Source organism: Ciconia boyciana, chromosome 4 (assembly GCF_034638445.1).
Source record: "Ciconia boyciana chromosome 4, ASM3463844v1, whole genome shotgun sequence".
NCBI lineage: Eukaryota > Metazoa > Chordata > Aves > Ciconiiformes > Ciconiidae > Ciconia > Ciconia boyciana.
The window spans coordinates 36,138,208-36,156,258 of NC_132937.1; the positions used below are offsets into that span (position 1 = coordinate 36,138,208).

The window sequence follows — 18,051 nt, forward strand, 5'->3', positions numbered from 1 at the left end:
AGGCTCTAATAAGTTTCAGGAGTCTAACTCAGTTTTCAGGACTCAATTCAGTTGCCTAAAACTAGGCAGTTAGTGACATTTGAGATACCCTCGGTTTCCCAGACATGGGCACAGGGCTGGCAAATCTGACATAGCATCTACAGAAGACCCATGGCCTTCTGCAGCTCGAAGTAGATGTAAGACACCTTAAGACACTTTAAATGGCATTATACCCTTAGGGTAGGGCATTATACCCTACCCTTAGATGAGGTAGGATCAGATGTTGAAAGGAACAAACATCAGATTCCTTGGCCCTGGGAGGCTCCTGAACAGCACAGATAACTCGCTAATGGGGAATGGGCTGGGATTCATCTCTGATCTGGAGGCCACCTGGGGTGTCTAGAATGAAACTATATGTCTTCATGTGGGCAACTGAATCAAGCCTAAATTTATGTGAGCTGAGTCCCAGTGTATAACTGGACACGTAGTGGCTTGCAAGGTTTCACCAGAGTACTCATACATTAGCTCTCTGCAAATGCTACAGAGGGAACATGAAGGGGGGCAGATCCTGTCTTCACACCGCAACACATGACGCAATTTCTCACTAACACCTCTGCTGTAAGCTACATTGTTGGGGAGGTTTTTTTGCCTTTGTCACAGGTACAAATGTCAAATATCCTTAAGAGGAAAAACAAAACCCACATCCTTTTCATTTACATATATATATTAAACAGTGAATAAGGGTGAACACCAGACAGAAATCATGGGAACTTTCCTCACTTTGTCCACCTCTGCTGCTGCCATTCTCCTGGTAATTCATGGAGGTAAGTGCCCAACTTGATCCCTTTGAAGGTATGCTGAATGTACAGAGTTCCAGTTAAGCCAACGTGTATTAATGTAAAGGAAGTAGTCACAATTTTTATTTGCGTTCTTATTATTAGCTCTTTTCCACTGTCTGCATGTGTTTGATCTTTCGTACAAACAAAATAATTTCTGAATGGGCAGTATTAATTAAAGCTGCACAGAGGACAGGCTATTTGGAGGAGTTCAGAGGACTTAACATAATGATTATATGACCTTTCTCTCCAGAGGCATACACATACATTAATCTCTGTTTTTCTGAAAAACAGGTTCATGTAATGTCACTTACACTATATAGCCCAGTTTGCAGGTGTCTGCATTAGTCACGTACTGTACATTTATCATGTGGCAGCTCTGAGGTTGTTACAATGAAAGCTAAGAAATGAATCATAGCAGCGAACTTCAGGAAAATAAATCTGTGCAAGAGCAACAATACTTTGGTGTTTTTCTTGTCAAAGCTCACCCCACTGATCTAATTTTGGTCCCACTGAAACATAGAATCATAGAATCATAGAATGGTTTGGGTTGGAAGGGACCTTAAAGATCATCTAGTTCCAACACCACTGCCTTGGGCAGGGTCACCTTCCACTAGACCAGGTTGCTCAAAGCCCCATCCAGCCTGGCCTTGAACATTTCCAGGGATGGGGCATCCACAGCTTCTCTGGGCAACCTCTTTCAGTGCCTCACCACCCTCACAGAATGTGGTAAGTGTAGAATTTCTTCCTTATATCTAATCTAAATCTACCCTCTTTCAGTTTAAAGCCATTACCCTTTGTGCTATCACTACATGCCTCTCCAGCTTTCTTGCAGGCTCCCTTCAGGTACTGGAAGGCTGCTATAAGGTGTCCCCAGAGCCTTCTCTTCTCCAGGCTGAACAACCCCAACTCTCTCAGCTTGTCTTCATAGGAGAGGTGTTCCAGCCCTCTGATCATCTTCGTGGCCCTCCTCTGGACTTGCTCCAACAGCTCCAAACATACAGAATTAGTACTGCTGAGCAATTTTAAAAGTCTACCCTGAAGACAAGCATTGTGACATATGTGTATACTTGTGTCTCTGTGTACTTTGTAATTACATTAACTGTTTTTTCTGAGGTACTTTGAGTGTCTTACAGTATCTGTTAGCCCAGCTGTATGTATTGTGGATTATTTTTATTTTTAGGTTTGTGTGTGGATATCATTGGAGGAGATGAAGTAGCACCACACTCGAGACCATTTATGGCCCTAATCAAAGGAGCAAATGGAAAACCTATTTGTGGAGGAGCTTTGATCAAGGAGAACTGGGTGTTAACAGCTGCCCATTGTAATGTGTAAGTTCCTACTCTGATTCAGAGATTGTCCTTAGTGAGTATCTGGTGTCTCTGTTCAAGAAGGAAAGTTAATATCCCTGGTGGTTTTGTGCATTTAGTATGACCATGATCATGTTCTGAGTACTGTGTTTCATCATTTATATTGAGACATGTGCTTCAGTGAGTAAAAAGTAGTATGACAACGCATACTGATCTTCACTGTTTCTGAAGAGATATTTTACAAGCTTCTAGCTGCATGCAAGCACAGAATAGCAACACTGAAGTAGTGAATTTGGGGGAAAGGTTTATCCCTGTTTTCTCAGTCAGTCAGTGCACTAGGCCAGAGGACTGGCCAGTCTAAACAGCTGCTCAGAAAACAGAAATAAATTCTCATCATTTTATCTGTAAAAGATATGCAGTTCACCACAGAAGGAGACAGCATGCAGTTAGTTATACAGGAGCAAAAATCTTCCAGACAGATGACCGGAGACACTGAGAGATCTCTGCACTACTAGATATGTTGGTTTGTCAGCCAACCTTTCTTCTTCCTGTCTGACTCAAGATGCAAATGGCTGTTTGGCCCCGCAGAGTCCCTCAGCGAGGCAAGATGTGAGGTTTAAATGACACGTCCTACGCCCTGCCTTTGCAGGCAGGGCTGGAGCTGCTGCTGAGCCAGACCTCACACAGCCTCTGTAAATGTCCTGCCCGGGACCAGTGAATCACTGGACTCTGCAGACATCAGAGAAATGTATCCATCTCTCCTGGCCCCGTCCAAACAGGGAGATATATGGGACCTACTACAAAGAGAGCATAGGGCCCAAAAGCTGTCGTATTAACGTAAGGCAAAGAGTGTTTCCAAATGAGATCGCATTTAAGAGAAAATACAATCCATAATTAACCTAATGATGCTCAGTCAACAGTCACACAGCTATTAATAGCTAAAGGAAAGGAGCAACCACTTCCTCAGGGTTGTGTTTGCTGCAGTAAGTTGCAAATGAGGGCCAGCCTACACATCTGCTCAAAGAATATTCTTCCATTCAGCTGTAACGTACATTGTTCTCCCAGAAACAGCTATACCCATGGTCTGATATAAAGGTCTGCTTGGACTGCTTGACCAAGGAGTTCTAGACTCCTGGTTTCTATACCAGAGAGCCCCAGCAGGCACAACTGTCACCACTTCAGTATCTCATAAGTACATGAAGTTGCAGAACAAGTTAGATAAAGGGAATGAGCTATATCTCACAGGGACTCAGAAAATGGTGTTGAAATGGTGTTAGGGCAAAGCAATGGTACAATTCAGTCCAGTCATGATGATCTCTGAATTAACAGTGCTGTGAGCTATTCTCCTAAATTTTCAGCACAAATTGCAGAGGGCACAGTTGGTGAGACCACTGCCAACAGCAAAGCTGATATATCCACCCCTCATTCAGTTCCCAAAGGGAAACAACAGGGGTAGGTTCAGAGTCAAGTATCTGAACCCTGTCTGTGCTCCTGGGAAGCTGAAAACAGGATAGCATGAATTTTGATTCACTGAGTCAAGTTTTTTTAACTACTTGTAAAAACAGGGTAATGTTTTATATTTTTCTAAATTACTGTTGCTTTTCAGGTATCAGAAGAGTTACTCTGTTGTAGCTGGACATTATAGCACCACATTTAATGGCAAAGAATCATGGAGTTACAGCAAGTGAATCCCACTGACCATGTTGTCTCTTTTCTCAGGGAAAGAGGCAAAGTTATTCTTGGAGCTCATTCGCAGAGAGCAAAAGAAAGAGAAAAACAGGTTTTTCTGATTGCAAAACAAATTCGCTACCCATGCTACTATTCCAGTTCTACGGAAAATGACATTATGCTGCTGCAGGTATAGACTTACACATCACTTATGAAATATGCATCTCCTGCAATGTACTGGTTTCTTCCTTCTTGTGAGGGAGATGAGCCAAGGGAGTTTCTGGTGACGACTTTTTCTGGGGTGATATAGTCTGGTCTGCTAATCCAGCAGTCTGGGGAACTGGGGAGGCACTGGGAACTAAGGCAATCAATAATTTCTGTAACGCATGCCAGTGCTAGAAGTAGAAAAATTCTGGATCTTGACCAAGATATTTCAGTTTCTGGCTTTTCAGTGAAAGAACAAAGATCGTCCACAGAGAGAAGTGTATTGCACACATAGAAATAATTTGGTTAAAAACCCTAATGTTCTGTCTGAAAAACAGTTCTAATTAAAAATTTCTGACTTCTCTGATTCTCAATTTTGCCAGCTTCAGTGATTACTGTTATTTTGTCCTCCCAATGGTCTGAGAGCCAGAGAAGTAAAATAGGGTATTTTTTTAGAGCTAATATTTCAGCAGAAGCTAAATGGGTTTTCATGAGACAAAGAATACTAATTTTCTTCATTCTTATATTGGTTACATAAATCCTGTCACAAAGAACTGAGGAATCTCAAAAAGGGGTTGCAGTAATCCCCCGTTACCATAATGGAAAAGGTCCAATGATTAACATGCAGGGGCCTCTGTTAGACTCTGCCCCATAGTAACTATTTTCCATATCTTCTACAGCTTCAGAAAAGAGCAAGACTTAATAAAGCTGTGCAACTCATTCCCCTGCCTACCTCAGATGATGATCCCAAACCAGGAACAACTTGCACAGTAGCAGGATGGGGAAAAACTCACAATCATCTGAGAAAGCTTTCTGATACCCTGAGGGAGGTCAATATCACTGTCATCAGCAGGCAAACCTGCAACGACAACAATCATTATAAAAGCAACCCTGTTATAACAGACAACATGATATGCGCAGGGGCTAAGAATGGAGGAAAGGACTCATGTTCTGTAAGTATATTTGCTGTCTCTATCCACACAGATTATATTAAAAATAAAATATAAAGTCTTAGCTTTTATACATTTATAATTTCTGCCTCTCTTCAATTCAATGAAGAATTTTATTTAAAATTAGTGAATTTACCAAGGCTTGTTCTTCTAAGCCTTAAAATCAAAACTTCTGATTGATAAATTCACCTTCACAGACTTTGGATATTGTGGTTTTATCCAGGCATGGCAGATAGCTATTCTCTTATTCACTAAAATGATTTTAATAGAATAATCACAAAATAGCTTATCAGCCCATTCTCAAGCAGCTGACCTCAGTGGAACAACTTCTTTGATGTCTTTTGATAAAAAGCATTTTGACTGGGCCCCAAGTCAAGTGCACAACTGGGTAAGAACTACCACGTTTTAAAAGATTTGAATATTAAATTAACGAAGTTCAAAAAAAGGTAGCAATTTCTAGAGACTTTCTGCTTTTCAAGAGGAAAGTTCCCAGCTTTTTCTTTTCATATTCAAAAAGACTAACTATTCCTTAGCACTGAGCTAGATTCATTCCCCATTACTCACATTTGAAAGATCAGATTGAAGTCTTTTTTTCTTTTTTGCTAATGAAAATCTTACCTTCCAAGGAGGAAAAAAAAGAAATCCACAATAGCACTGCTTACATTTTTATTTCCTCCATGCAAGTGGTGTAAATTTTATTTAAAATAAGCATTTTTTAGCTTTTGTAAATTTGAATGACAATTTTTCTTCCCTTTTTCCAGGGGGATTCTGGCGGACCTTTAAGATGCAATAATGTGATGAGAGGCATCACTGCTTTCGGGAAGGCAAACAAGTGTGGTGCTGTTGATGGCCCTGGCGTCTACACTCGACTCACAAACCAATACCTGCAGTGGATAAGGAAAACCATAGGGGGAGCCCAATAGATTAGGTTTTCACCAAGTGATTTCCTACTTTGTACTTGTGTAACAATATCTAGTTTCAAAATACACTTTTAAAAATAGCTTCATTATACTGGTAAAAGAAGTATTCCCTCCTGGTAAAAGAGGTATTTCCACCAATTTTAGCAGCTTGATGTCCTTACAGGTGAAAATACATAGGTCTGTTTTCAGGGCAGATGTGATCTTAACAGTGCCAGAACACAGTGCTCTGCTACAACAGCATTTGTAGCTTATACTGTCAGCCACGGAGTCATTTGACGGGTATTTGTGACTCAGGCTTCCAACATTCTTGCATTGCACATTCGAACTGAGCTCTACATTAATGAGTATGTCTGACCAAGAATCTAATCCAGCTGTTTGTGTCCTCACTGCATGCTGAGTATATACTGCACTCTTCTGTATCTGGACTTCTGCAAATAACCCTGAAAGTTAGTGAGATGCTAGGTACAACTCCAGACACCTGTAAAACTTGGTAGTTTCTCTGCAGCAGAGCTCCTGATTTCACAGGTGTAGGAGACTGCTAAGCTTCAGAAAATTAAGTTTCAGCAACTGTATTTGCTTGTGGGACATAATAAGTGTGCATTTCCTAACTGTCCTGTATTTGAAACTTCTAGATTTCATCCCTTTATGTACTTTGCATTTAATAAAGAAATGGCAATAAAAATCTACTGCTTGCAGCTGTCAATTTATGTGGAAAGTGCTGTCTGTTGCAGTGCAGATAGTCTGTGTACATAATGTTTTGGATGTGCAATATGTTTGCAGAATGCACCAAGATCAGCAACATTATGTTAAAAAATCAACTGAAAACCCATCCTCCAGAGAAGCAGCAGAACATCTCTCAGCTGGAGTATCAGAATGATAAAGCACTGTTCATAACATAAAACAATCTTAATTTTATGATACCACTACTGCTGCTTCAGATATGCAGTAAAATTTTTAAGTGCTTCAACAACCACTTGTCAAACAGAAAACAGACCTATTGTGAAGAATGCTTCTGCCCATCTCTGTATTAACAGTCTTGGGCACTTTCAATGCCATGAACACCTCAAAAAGGGTTTGGTTTTATTTTGTGTTGCTTTGGGGGTTTTTTACTTGGAAGTAGGCATTAGCTAAGAGAAAGCAGAGAATGCTCAAAGGGTGGAGAAATCTTCTATTGATTTTAATTAAAAAATGATTGCTCGGTTCATCATGAGCAATTAAACATCACTTATAAACACAACATGGGAAAATACAGACTAAAACTTTTTTACACAACTGCCTTCACCTGATCTTGTTGAGAAGAAACAGTAGTTTTGTCATAGAGAAATAATGAATGGTAAAGGAAGGAGGCAGCCTAAACTACAGGGATCTTTACTGAAAGTTTTGATGCTGAACATTTCTTTTATGTTTTCTGTCCATTACAAACATTACACAGTCAGAACTTTTCACATTCCTCATTCTTATTCCTAAAACGTTTGTTCTGACTCTTGGGCTGAACACACAAACAAGCACACAAACACAGAAGCAAAGCAGGAGCAGAGAGAAGAATTCCCAGCCAAGTAAGATTGCATCAGTGAAACTGAGGGAGAATTGGACTCACTGACTGGTACTGACACCCAAAGTGGTGACTTGGATTCTGTCTTAAACACACAGGAAATAAGTAAGACAAGTCCGGACTTTTTCTACTCTTGCAAACTACCGAACCCTTGCTTAGGAAAGAACTGATTCTAAAAACCTTCAGAAAACAAAAATATCTTTATCAATCTCGTGAAAAATCTGTAGCTGATCTTCAGGACAACTGATCACCTAGGGCTATTTCACTCTTCCCATACATTAGTCTTACTTAATTTCTTTCCTCTTTGTCCATTTTTTCACTGTCTCTCTTTCATCCTGCTATAGTATTTTTTTCATGTTACTGCTTCCTCTTTGGTCTGCTTCTTTCTCTTCTCTGGAAGTCACAGGCAGTTTCCTTGTCAGTGGAAAATCCCACTCAAAGCCTATCATTCAGTATTTCTCAATTTTTCAGACAGTGGTTTTGACCCAAGTGGGGTCAGAAGGAAGCAGAGGTTCTGACCAAGGAGAAGTTCACGATGCATGAAGAAACGTGCAAGAAAAAATGTGCAGCCTTCCTCCTCTACCTTGAAATTTAGGATCTACCCCAAAATACTTCAAAAACTTGGTGTTTTACATGAGTGTTATTTAGTGAATTGTGCAAAATGAGCCAGTGGAACTGGACTTACATGGTAAACAAAACATTCAAGCCTCTGTCACCACTGCCAATAGTGGAAACCTGGGGGAAAAGGCAGAAGTTAGGAGATGGAACTGAGTTTTCATCTAGGCTGGCACTTTCTCTGATCAAGAGGCATGAACCCATTCCCAATACAGCTCCACCACTATGGGATGGAGCCCATGCAAGTTTATGTACTAGCTAAGAAAAATTTTATGATCACTCGATGTCATTTTGATATCTAGAATGTAACAATTTCTTCTCACTGTGGGTATATGAGATAACTGGGGGAAATTAACAGGTATAAACTGCATTACACAAACTAATGCAACATTTATGTAGGTAGTCAGATAGTATAGTGGCTGAAGAACAGGGGACTGTCTGCTAGAGACTATTTAGTGCATTTATGTGCAGAAACAAAAGGATTCCCTAGCCTGAGTTTCTTTAATCCATTTCATTGCATTACAGACAGAAAATCACTTTGTCATATCAGTATACCTGGGAAGACATGTGCCCTGTATGGGCAATTAAGTTTTTCCTCTTGTAAAAATGATTTTTGTCCTGAAGTTTTGGATTCCATGTGTTGCACAGTGCTCAACCTGGGACAGGACTGTGGGGATGACGGCCTGAGTTTAGGCAACTTAAATTTTACTTAATACTCTGTGCCACCTCTGAGACTCAGCCTTTAGTGCATACATACCTCAGCAGACCTCTTAGAAATGGATTCTGAATTCTATCTCAGTCTGGGTCTGAACAATATACCAGGCATGTAACAGGCAATGAGCTAAAAATATGCCATATTCTATTTTGCCCAAGACTTCATATGTTAAGACCTTTGCACTGGCAGCTATGCAAGAACAATGATCTACCTTCAGCAACTGCACATTGTATACCTGCAAGCATTCAGCAATATTACCTGCAAAATATTAGTGAAGCAGAATCATGCTGCCTACTCAAGTCTTCAAATTCCTGTTACACAAAGATACATATTTGCCATGTGAAAGAAAATGACAGTAAAGGAGCCTATCTAGAAAAGAAGCAAATCCAGAAAAGGCACTTCAGTATATGTTTAATTTCACTCCAGATTAGTCACAGTCTGGAATTTAAATGCATGCTTAAATGCTTTCTCAGACATGGTCACAGAATAGAGCTACAGGTCACACATACAAGATTCTCTCATATTTAGTTCTGTTGGTTAGTTCTACTGAAATCAGTGACTTCTCCCACTTTTAGATATTATGTTAAAATACTTCTGGGGCAATACAGCTTGACCACTCAATAAAAAATAAGCATAATTAACTAAGAAATGAGCACTTCTCGGTCTGAAAGAAATACATTTTCTTATTTTGACAGTTGAGCATCCAACAAAATATGCTTAGCTTCAACATTGACCAGCTCCTTCCCCACCACAGCCCCCCTCCTGTGTTATACATCTCTTCCTGTGTTTGGCAAACCAATAGCATTTAGGTACCTTCAAAGGAAAGAGAGAGAACTTCTGGGAGAGTCCAAAAAATATATGAGTAAAGAGACTAATTCCACTGCTTTTTTCCCATTCAAAAGAGAAAAAATGTTTTTAACATTTTAAAAAACTTTTAAGTTATTTAAAATACTATTTTGAATATTTAAATCAGATTCTAAATGTTTGATAAAATCTGCTGCAACAAACATGCTCATATGAGAAGACGGGCACAATATAAGTTATTTCACATTCTTAGACATAAGGTTCTCGGTAGTCATTTCTTAATTGATAATCAATGTTCCCATTTTCTAACCTGTTTTGAAGACCACATGAGATGACATCAGAAACCAGCGGTTTAGCAGCAGATTTGTTATAAATTAACACCTTATTAGGTAAAGATGATGAGTGGTCTCAACCTTCCAGACCTAAAGTTAGCAACCACGTGATTTATGAACAGTAGAAGATGAGGTTTTAAAAATGATGAGAACTAAAGACATGACAGTTTCACATTCATTTCCAGAAATACTTGTGCCCCTGTTAACTTTACCTATCTCTTTTTATGCATTTGATCATAGCTTAATTTTCCATGGGCTGACACTGCTCTACTCCCCTAATGTCCCATTCTTCCCCAGCTACAGGAAATATTCTAAATAAATTTCCAGCAGAAAAAAAAGAAATCCAAACACTATGAGTTTCTGAGCTCACAGGGCTTTTCATACATAAATGCAAGACTGAATCCTTACCCCCTGCCTCTCTCCATTCCTAATAATGAAAGCAAAGCTCCACAAATGTCTCTGGATAGAACACATTTTGAATAGCGCTACTGAGTTGCAAATGAGCAATGTGTGAAGACCAATCCTGACATCCTTACTTAGCTGTTGACAGTGTACAAATCTTACACAGGCAAACTTCTGTTAAAGTCCAAGAGGTTTGGTCCTTGTGAGCACTAAATAAAATTCATAAGCGAGTGACAGCTGCCAGGTTTGCTGACACCCAGAATTAAACTGGTACCCTTAAGGAATGAATGAACTAACTGTTGTGCTTGATCCAAACAGTGTGCCTCTTTGACTACGTCCATCTGGCTTATTAACTACACAATTATGCATAATAATAGAATTATTATGCAATTATTTATCTTTTCAATAATTAGCAAACATAATAGGTGGGAAAGGAAACAATTCAGAATGCAATAAATACAGTTTCCTAATTAAGCTAGTTATCATTACCACTACAAAAACAATAAAGAATTCCCAAGAAATCATTTATATTTAGTTACAGTTATAAATTTAACCTAGATCTCTAGAAATATTTAGAGAGATTCTGTACCATGATCTATGTGATACATAGAACAATACAGTTCCCTGGACTGGTCTCTGCTGATCCTAGCCTTTGAATGATTCAAGGGCATTTACATGAATTGGCATATGCTTCCCAATGGGGATGCTAAGATGATGTAAAATTACTTACAAGAATCATAGCTAAAAGCAGGACCTAAGACTTTATGCTGGCACTTGACACAAGGTGGAGTCTATCCATGCTTGTTAGTTCAATGAAAATAAATAAGGTGTTATTCTTTAGCATTAGAATAGTTTTTCTCTAGGCTAAGTAAGACAAGCTACTAACATTTCACATGATGGACCCATGGGGAAAATTGCTTTATCTTGAAAAAAATATACTATCTTTTGCCACGTTTCCACTGGAAGGAACACACATATTTTGAATTATTGAATGGGCTAAGTACATTTAATCACTTGCTTTCAAGGAAAAAAAGTCACAAGAATGAGCTCAGATAACCATTAGAAAAAGCCTTGCTGCTGTGCTTGCTCTCCCAAGACTCGTGGCATTTCCACAGACAAGCTATCCCATCAGCCGCAACAGAAAAGAGCCTGCTGTGATCTGGGCTCAGGGCTATATGCAGGACTCTCCCTTTGTGACCTGTAAAATAAAATACATACAAAAAATGCAAAGATACACCACAATTCTACACTGATTATGCCAATCATTTTCACCACCCCACCCACAGCATGGCTTGTTCCACTTCTACTGGAGCAGCTCAAAATGCTGCATAGGATGCACGGAGCTAGCATTATCTATAGAATATTTTCACATTAAGAAAGAGCTGAAGGCAATATTTTCTTATTAGGGACCACGCTTTAACTGCCAGGACTGCACCACATTGAGAAGATGTTTCTGTCAAAGGAAAACATGGAACCTGAACTCTTGATTCTCCACTGCATTTACATCAGTCCCACCTGTGTTTGGTAATGTGTCTCACTGCTGAGCTTTCCCATCTGTCTGCACACGCCTTGCAGACAGTTTGCAGCTGATCCAACAATCATGAGATCGTGTCTCCAGCTGCTCAGTTATTACTGTTAAGGAGATCTTTAAACAGTGATCCCACTGAATATTTATTGGAATTGTACATTGAGTTTGTCTGTAGTTGTAGTACTTTGGGAACCAGACACTGAAGGCCAGAAGCTAGCCCAGTCTAGCAGCACAAAGAATGTACAAAACTCATTGATCTGGTTATACAAGTATCTCCCTCAGTAGAAGCAACTGAATTTGAACTGAAAGCAGAAAGAGTCTGGTATTAAACTGAGACTGTTGAGACCTGTATTTACCTCTGCTTTCCTATATCATCTAGCACAATGTCAATGCTAAGCAAACCCATGAGGTTTTTAGGCACACAGGGGAATGAGAACTTAGAAGCCTTTTTACTCTAAGTTACTGGCCATTAGCTTCTCTGGTTGGGTGAGTTACTGACAATCATATAGCCGAGCTAGTCACCCAAGGGGAAAAAAAGAAACTTCTGAGACATACTGTATTTTATCTAAAACAGACCAGATGAACCACATCCTAAAAGGAAGTGCTGGGTGACCAACTTGAATGAATGTAGGTCACCTCTGTCCTCCCATCATCTGTACCAGAGTTCTCCATGAACACAATAGGGATAGCACCTCTCTAGCTCAAAATAATATGATGAGGATAAATATGTGAGGAACTGTAAAGCCCTCTGAAACTGTGGTACTTCACAATGGTACCTGACGAAGATCCATAGGACTGTTGTAGATGGACAGTCTGCCCTAACTTTGCAAAGCTGCTACAATGGCTGTCTGGAGCCACTGTGACTAAATGCAAGTATCTGCTATCCTGGTGCTGAGTAATGTGTGTCCCACCTAAACTTGGTGACTAGAATTTTGACAACACCACTAAATTATTTCAGCAGAGATTAATTTTTAGGCTTTGCTCCTTCTCAAGTTATTGAAGTGTACACGATCTTTGTCAATACTTAAGACCATGAGTTTACAACTCAGCAAATTCTTCACACTGTCTCCATTCAGTGTCTGTAACAACTTTGAAGGAAGAGCTGGAGATGTAGTCTCTGGAGGCATCCAAAACTATGCATGACACTGACTGAAATCTGATTAACAGTTTCAGTCAAGAAGACATGAAGGGGGATAGGGAGAAATCAGAAAAGCTGAAATTATTCATTTCCATGTTTTCTGAGTGGAGGCGGCTGGGGTTTTATTTCATTGTTTCGAGATCACATTCAGATACTTTTCAAAGCAATTACATATTTTGTTTGCTTGTATGTTTTCTTTGATCTACAACAACTTTTCTAAGGGGAGGGCATTTACATCCAAAAGGAATCTTTTTTCCTAGTAAATTACTCTAATAGTTCTATCAGAAGTATCTCAAAAATGGACTCAGTGCTATAAAAAGGTTATATTCTTTCAGTTGTTATTCTGTTCTGAATATGACCAGTAATAGTCAACCTCAATTACTAAAGTACTCAACAGTAGCTGATGGTGCTTCATTGTTAGCTGAGGTCTTCAGCTTTTTGCAGGAGGATTAAACAATGAGATTCAGTGATGATTTATCTGTTCTTTTCTTTGGGTGTAAAACTCATGTGGTTAAGGGTGTCTGAGGCTGATTTAGAACCATCTCACAATCATCCATCACAGTACTTTTTCTGAACATATTTTGATACATTGACAATTTCTTCCAACATTCAATTGCTTATAGTAAGGTAATAAGAATCTTCAGAAGCAGGAGTATATCTGTGTAACAATTACCTGGTCTTTTTGTTCACAAAAATTAGTTTCTCTTGCAGATAAGTAAACTGAATAGGAAACAGGATGATAAGTAACCCTCCAGCTTCACCAAATTACCAATACAGTTGACTTACATGGTAAATGTTTTACACCACACACTATTCTCAAAGGTAAGAGTAAATCTAGGTTTCGAGACTTACAAAGATTTGAGAAACCTCAAGCTACAGTAGTTAAGACTAATGATGATGTCAATTTCCAGGTCATTTCTCAGAACATCACAAGACATGACCTTAAGAGCTATACATAAATGAGTAGGGATAAGGAAGGAAAAGCGGCACAGACAAGCAGCATTACACACGGATAATGTGTAATCAGATCCACATATGTCTCTGCTGCCCTCTCTCTTCCATCCATATTTGTTTTGACTGTCCTGTGCTTTCCTCTTATAGGCTAGTGTTGAAGCCAAGTCCCCAGTTCCATCCGAGTCACTGGTTCCAAGGGCAGCATCCCAGTATAGCTGGGATTTAATAAATCAGGAATTTAATAAATGCCTTCAAATGTAGCAAGAGGGTACAAAAAGTATTTGTAAATATCAGCTGTTAGATTAAAAATCCAAAGCTTCTTTGGCCATATCTTGTCAGTGAGTGTGAAAAAACAACCATACTTGTGAAAATGCAGACAGTGTGCAAATAATTTTTTTTCTTTTAACTTCAGATGCTTCTATTGGATCACTTCAGTTAACACTGAAACAAGTAAAACTTAATGGATAGGAGTGACAGCAAGCATCAGAAACAAGAAGGCTTAATAGCAAGGAACAACTTTTATGTGTAGTGTAGCCCTACAGCTCCAAGGACCAATACAGAGCTGCAAGGAAACTCCACTTTCCCCTAGCTGTCAGCACAGTACAAGAGAAACACGCTGCGCTGCATTGCTTCACAGCCAAAATCATTCATTAAAACCCAGACAGCTCTAAATAACACATGGAGGTTTATTTCAAACGTCATTAGGAAGCTGGTTCAGTATCCTTCCATGATGAGCTGCAAAATTGAAGAGCCACATCTGTTTTGAGTTATCTAGAAGGCCATCAGCCTAGAATATATTGGAAGCAACCTGACATTAGCACACTCAGTCCACGCCTAGTAAGCCTTAGGGAGAAGTGCAAATCCATATCCTGCACCTGGGATGGCCTTAGAAATTATAAGACAGAAACCCATCATTAAAACCAAGGAATTTTACAGAAGCAACTTATACTATTATCTTAATAAGTCAACCTGTACAATCCCATGCATCAGGATTGTGCGCATGAATGCATGCATGTAGGCAGAGAGAGGATGTGTAGGTGACTGCTCTTTTAACTCTATTTTATGTAAATGCATAAGGTATGCACTTGCAAAAACACACTGATTAGACAGACAGTTAACTGAAATAGTTCAAACTATTAACTGAAATACTTGCCATAGACTTGTGACGAATTGACAAGCATGGGATACTTCCATATTTTCATCTGATTTCCAGGAAGGCCTTGTCCAGTCATCAGTTCGCTGGTTTTGGGTAACCAGAGCAAGGAACAAATCTATTGCAATTTAAAATTCTGCTTTAGTTTTCAGAAAGGGTCAACATGCACCATTCAGTAGATTTGAAATGTTATCTACAATGTTTAAACAAGCTACTGAGAAAGTCCCAGGAGAATATTTACTTATTTAGAAGTTTCATTCCTTACAACAACACTTCGAAGTACAGTTGCCTTATTGTCCTATCTAAATGTGATAGTATATATCATATACTTTATACTGATAGTATAAAACCAAAGCCCTTCAAACACATCCTCAGCTAAGCTGTAATAGCTCCAGGAAAATCAACAGCTATGCTGTTTTACTCCAGCTGAGAATCTGTTCCTCTGTCTCCTAAAATTCAAACTCCAGAGATGGATGTTTGCCCTCTGACTCTTACACCTCTTCTCACCCCAGCACTCTGGGAATTTTCCCTCCCCTCAACATTCTCTCCATATCAAGAGTTTTGGCCAAAACTATTATTGCCAATAAGGAAAAGATGATGAGAAGTGTCTGGCTGCGAGACCACCTCCTCTTCAATCACTTCTGTGTGGAGACAGAAGTGGTGAATGAGAAACAACAAACTGCTTGAGTCCAATCACACACTGCAGTGCCGAATGTAGCACAATTGCACATCCAAAGAAAATCCTGCTGTTCCTCTGACCACAGAACCACCCTCAAAGTCATTGGGAGTTTGCCAAATGAGCACAGCTATACAAGAAGAGCATAGCCTAAGTATGCAGACATTTCATCATTTCACCTGAGAATCTGTAGCTGCACTTTGGATGATTTTCTCACAATTTATGTCCCAGACACGCAAAATCCCATCTTTCATTCCACCCCCTGTAGCAAGGACTTTGGACTGCCAAGGACACCAGTTCATCGCCTAAAAAAAAAGAAACAGATGCCAGAACAGACTAGGAGGTTAGCTGAAAAAACAGAGTAGATTTTGCTTAACAGCTTAGTTGGAAAAATGGACTGCAACAAGCACCAAGAATGCACCTTTGCCTTTTTTTACCCCTACACCATGATCTTCCTCCATACACACACAGCAATGTAGAATCCCAAAACTCCAAATGCTGCTTCCTTTGCCATTGCTTCACAGTAGCTTACACTGTCCCACATATGCTCATAAAACTCCAGCTTCTCTGCTTACCCTTCACAGGCCACACCAGAAGCACCCAGCAGGATACAGTCTTACTGCCTAAGCCAAGCCATCACAGAAGCCTAAGCAACATGACTACAGGGCTTACAAGAGACATTGTTTATTCTGAGATATTTCCAGGATATGCCTGAGGCCCAGACTCTACCTGAAGAAAACCTACTGAGAACTGAATTCCACCTATTTCAATAACCTCCTCTGACCCTTCAACAACAGCACTTCAAGCCAGCCTCAGATTTTTCTGGGAGGATAATCAGCTTATAAATGCTGGACTCCCCTGCCTCTTATTGCTGATATCTGTCCTCTCTCCCACACAGACTGGGACTTCATAAAGATGAAGAATCTAAGTTGTCTCATTTCCAGTTTCTTACTTTGGATTCTTTGCTACCAGCAATGACATGAAAATATGGGCAGGAAGGCAAAAGAAACCTCATATTTAAAATAATTTCAGCAGAGATAATTTTCCAAAACTGCAAAAATTGAAAGATCTTGTTTGTTAACTTGTAAGTATTGCCCCACCAAAGTTTTCTGTGAAAAACAGAGGAGAAGGCTGTAAAATTTTATCTCTATTTGGCATTATATTTACAAAGGCCTACTAATCCAGTAAAATTTCCTGATCAAAGCCCTAGCAAACTTATCTGTGACTTGGAGTGAGGAGAACTGGTCTTAAAATTAACTGCATAACAGTCAGGAGAGAAGAAACTAATAGAAATCAGTGAGATAATTTGAAAAATTCCCTAACTGTCCACATCAACAAAGGGATTTCATGAGAGCAAGTACAGAAAAGCAGACATTCCTTTCCATATACCTTAACTGCTGAGGAATGAGGTATGGTTTTCAGTGGCTGTGACTGCAATTTCGCACCAGGGTCACTAGGCCAGATATTCAATATACCATCACTAGACCCACTTGCCAGCAACTGGTTGGTTAGTGACCATTTCAGGCTGCAAATGCTCTGTCTGTTTTGGCAAAGAGTCCCAACATGGTGCTGAGCAACCCGGACATCATGGTGATGAATAGATCCTAGTCGTGAACCACTGCAGATGAAAAAAGACAGCATGAGTTTAATGTTAAAGAAGACAAGCTACATCATCACACTTTTTCAGCGGTTTCAGAAACAAACCACATCAGAGTGAAACGTGTCTGCAGAACAACAGTATTTCAGTAAAAGGAAACATAAATGAACTATCAGAAGCACACCCTGACTGTAGAGGTGGCTGACAACAGAAAGGAGCCAAGCAGCTGCTCAGTTCAACCCAGGCAGAATTCCTGTTCTCTCTCATGGTTTTCATTTCCCTGAAGATATATTGCATTGTGTGCCACTAATCTGCACCCTGTTCAACTATCAAGCCATTTAATATAAACTCTTTCCTGTTCCTCATGAAAAATAATTTCGCAAGATGATTTTTGCCAAGGCTAGATATGACTCCATGCCCAACAAAGAGGCAGTGTAAAACTGCATTGCTTGGGGAAAGGGCTTACTAGCAAGTAACAGTGTGCTCTTTGGTTCTGTCCCTTCCCTTGTTCCCTTTCTCCCTCCCACTTCCAAGCTTAAAGAATATCTGCACAGCTTGACACTGTTGCACTAATTGCTTGTTAGGAAATGGATGCATGGTTTTACACCCAGTATCATCAGTCTACCAAAGGAAAGAAGAAATACCCTGCCTGGAAGCACAGCTACTGTTACAGCTCAGCTCCTCGATATGGGTTTTACACATCAATAGTAGAGTTGAA

The 18,051-nt window shown here is 39.7% G+C and overlaps 2 protein-coding genes across 2 annotated transcripts in view; one reads left to right on the top strand and one right to left on the bottom strand.

The window, feature by feature from the left end:
* Nucleotides 1-742: 742 nt before the first annotated feature.
* Nucleotides 743-6,531, top strand: GZMA (granzyme A). Its single transcript, XM_072859437.1, has 5 exons — nt 743-803; nt 1,999-2,146; nt 3,845-3,983; nt 4,678-4,950; nt 5,709-6,531. Exons 1-5 carry the CDS (start codon nt 743-745, stop codon nt 5,868-5,870), a joined length of 783 nt encoding a protein of 260 aa, XP_072715538.1. The 3' UTR covers nt 5,871-6,531.
* Nucleotides 6,532-11,321: 4,790 nt separating this feature from the next.
* The window catches only part of CDC20B (cell division cycle 20B), a 34,951-nt gene continuing 28,221 nt past the window's right edge, over nt 11,322-18,051 (bottom strand). Inside the window, exons 9-12 of the mRNA XM_072860915.1 lie at nt 17,126-17,354; nt 15,916-16,041; nt 15,061-15,178; nt 11,322-11,485 (exon numbers count right to left, since the gene is read on the bottom strand). Of these exons, the coding sequence (XP_072717016.1) occupies nt 11,322-11,485; nt 15,061-15,178; nt 15,916-16,041; nt 17,126-17,354 (637 nt within the window). The remainder of the gene's footprint in view (nt 11,486-15,060; nt 15,179-15,915; nt 16,042-17,125; nt 17,355-18,051) is intronic.

Coding starts and splice junctions, on each gene's coding strand:
- GZMA (XM_072859437.1), top strand. CDS start 743: ATGGGAACTTTCCTCACTTTGTCCACCTCTGCTGCTGCCATTCTCCTG. Junction 804..1,998: donor TCTCCTGGTAATTCATGGAG/GTAAGTGCCCAA, acceptor TTTTATTTTTAG/GTTTGTGTGTGGATATCATT. Junction 2,147..3,844: donor ACAGCTGCCCATTGTAATGT/GTAAGTTCCTAC, acceptor CTCTTTTCTCAG/GGAAAGAGGCAAAGTTATTC.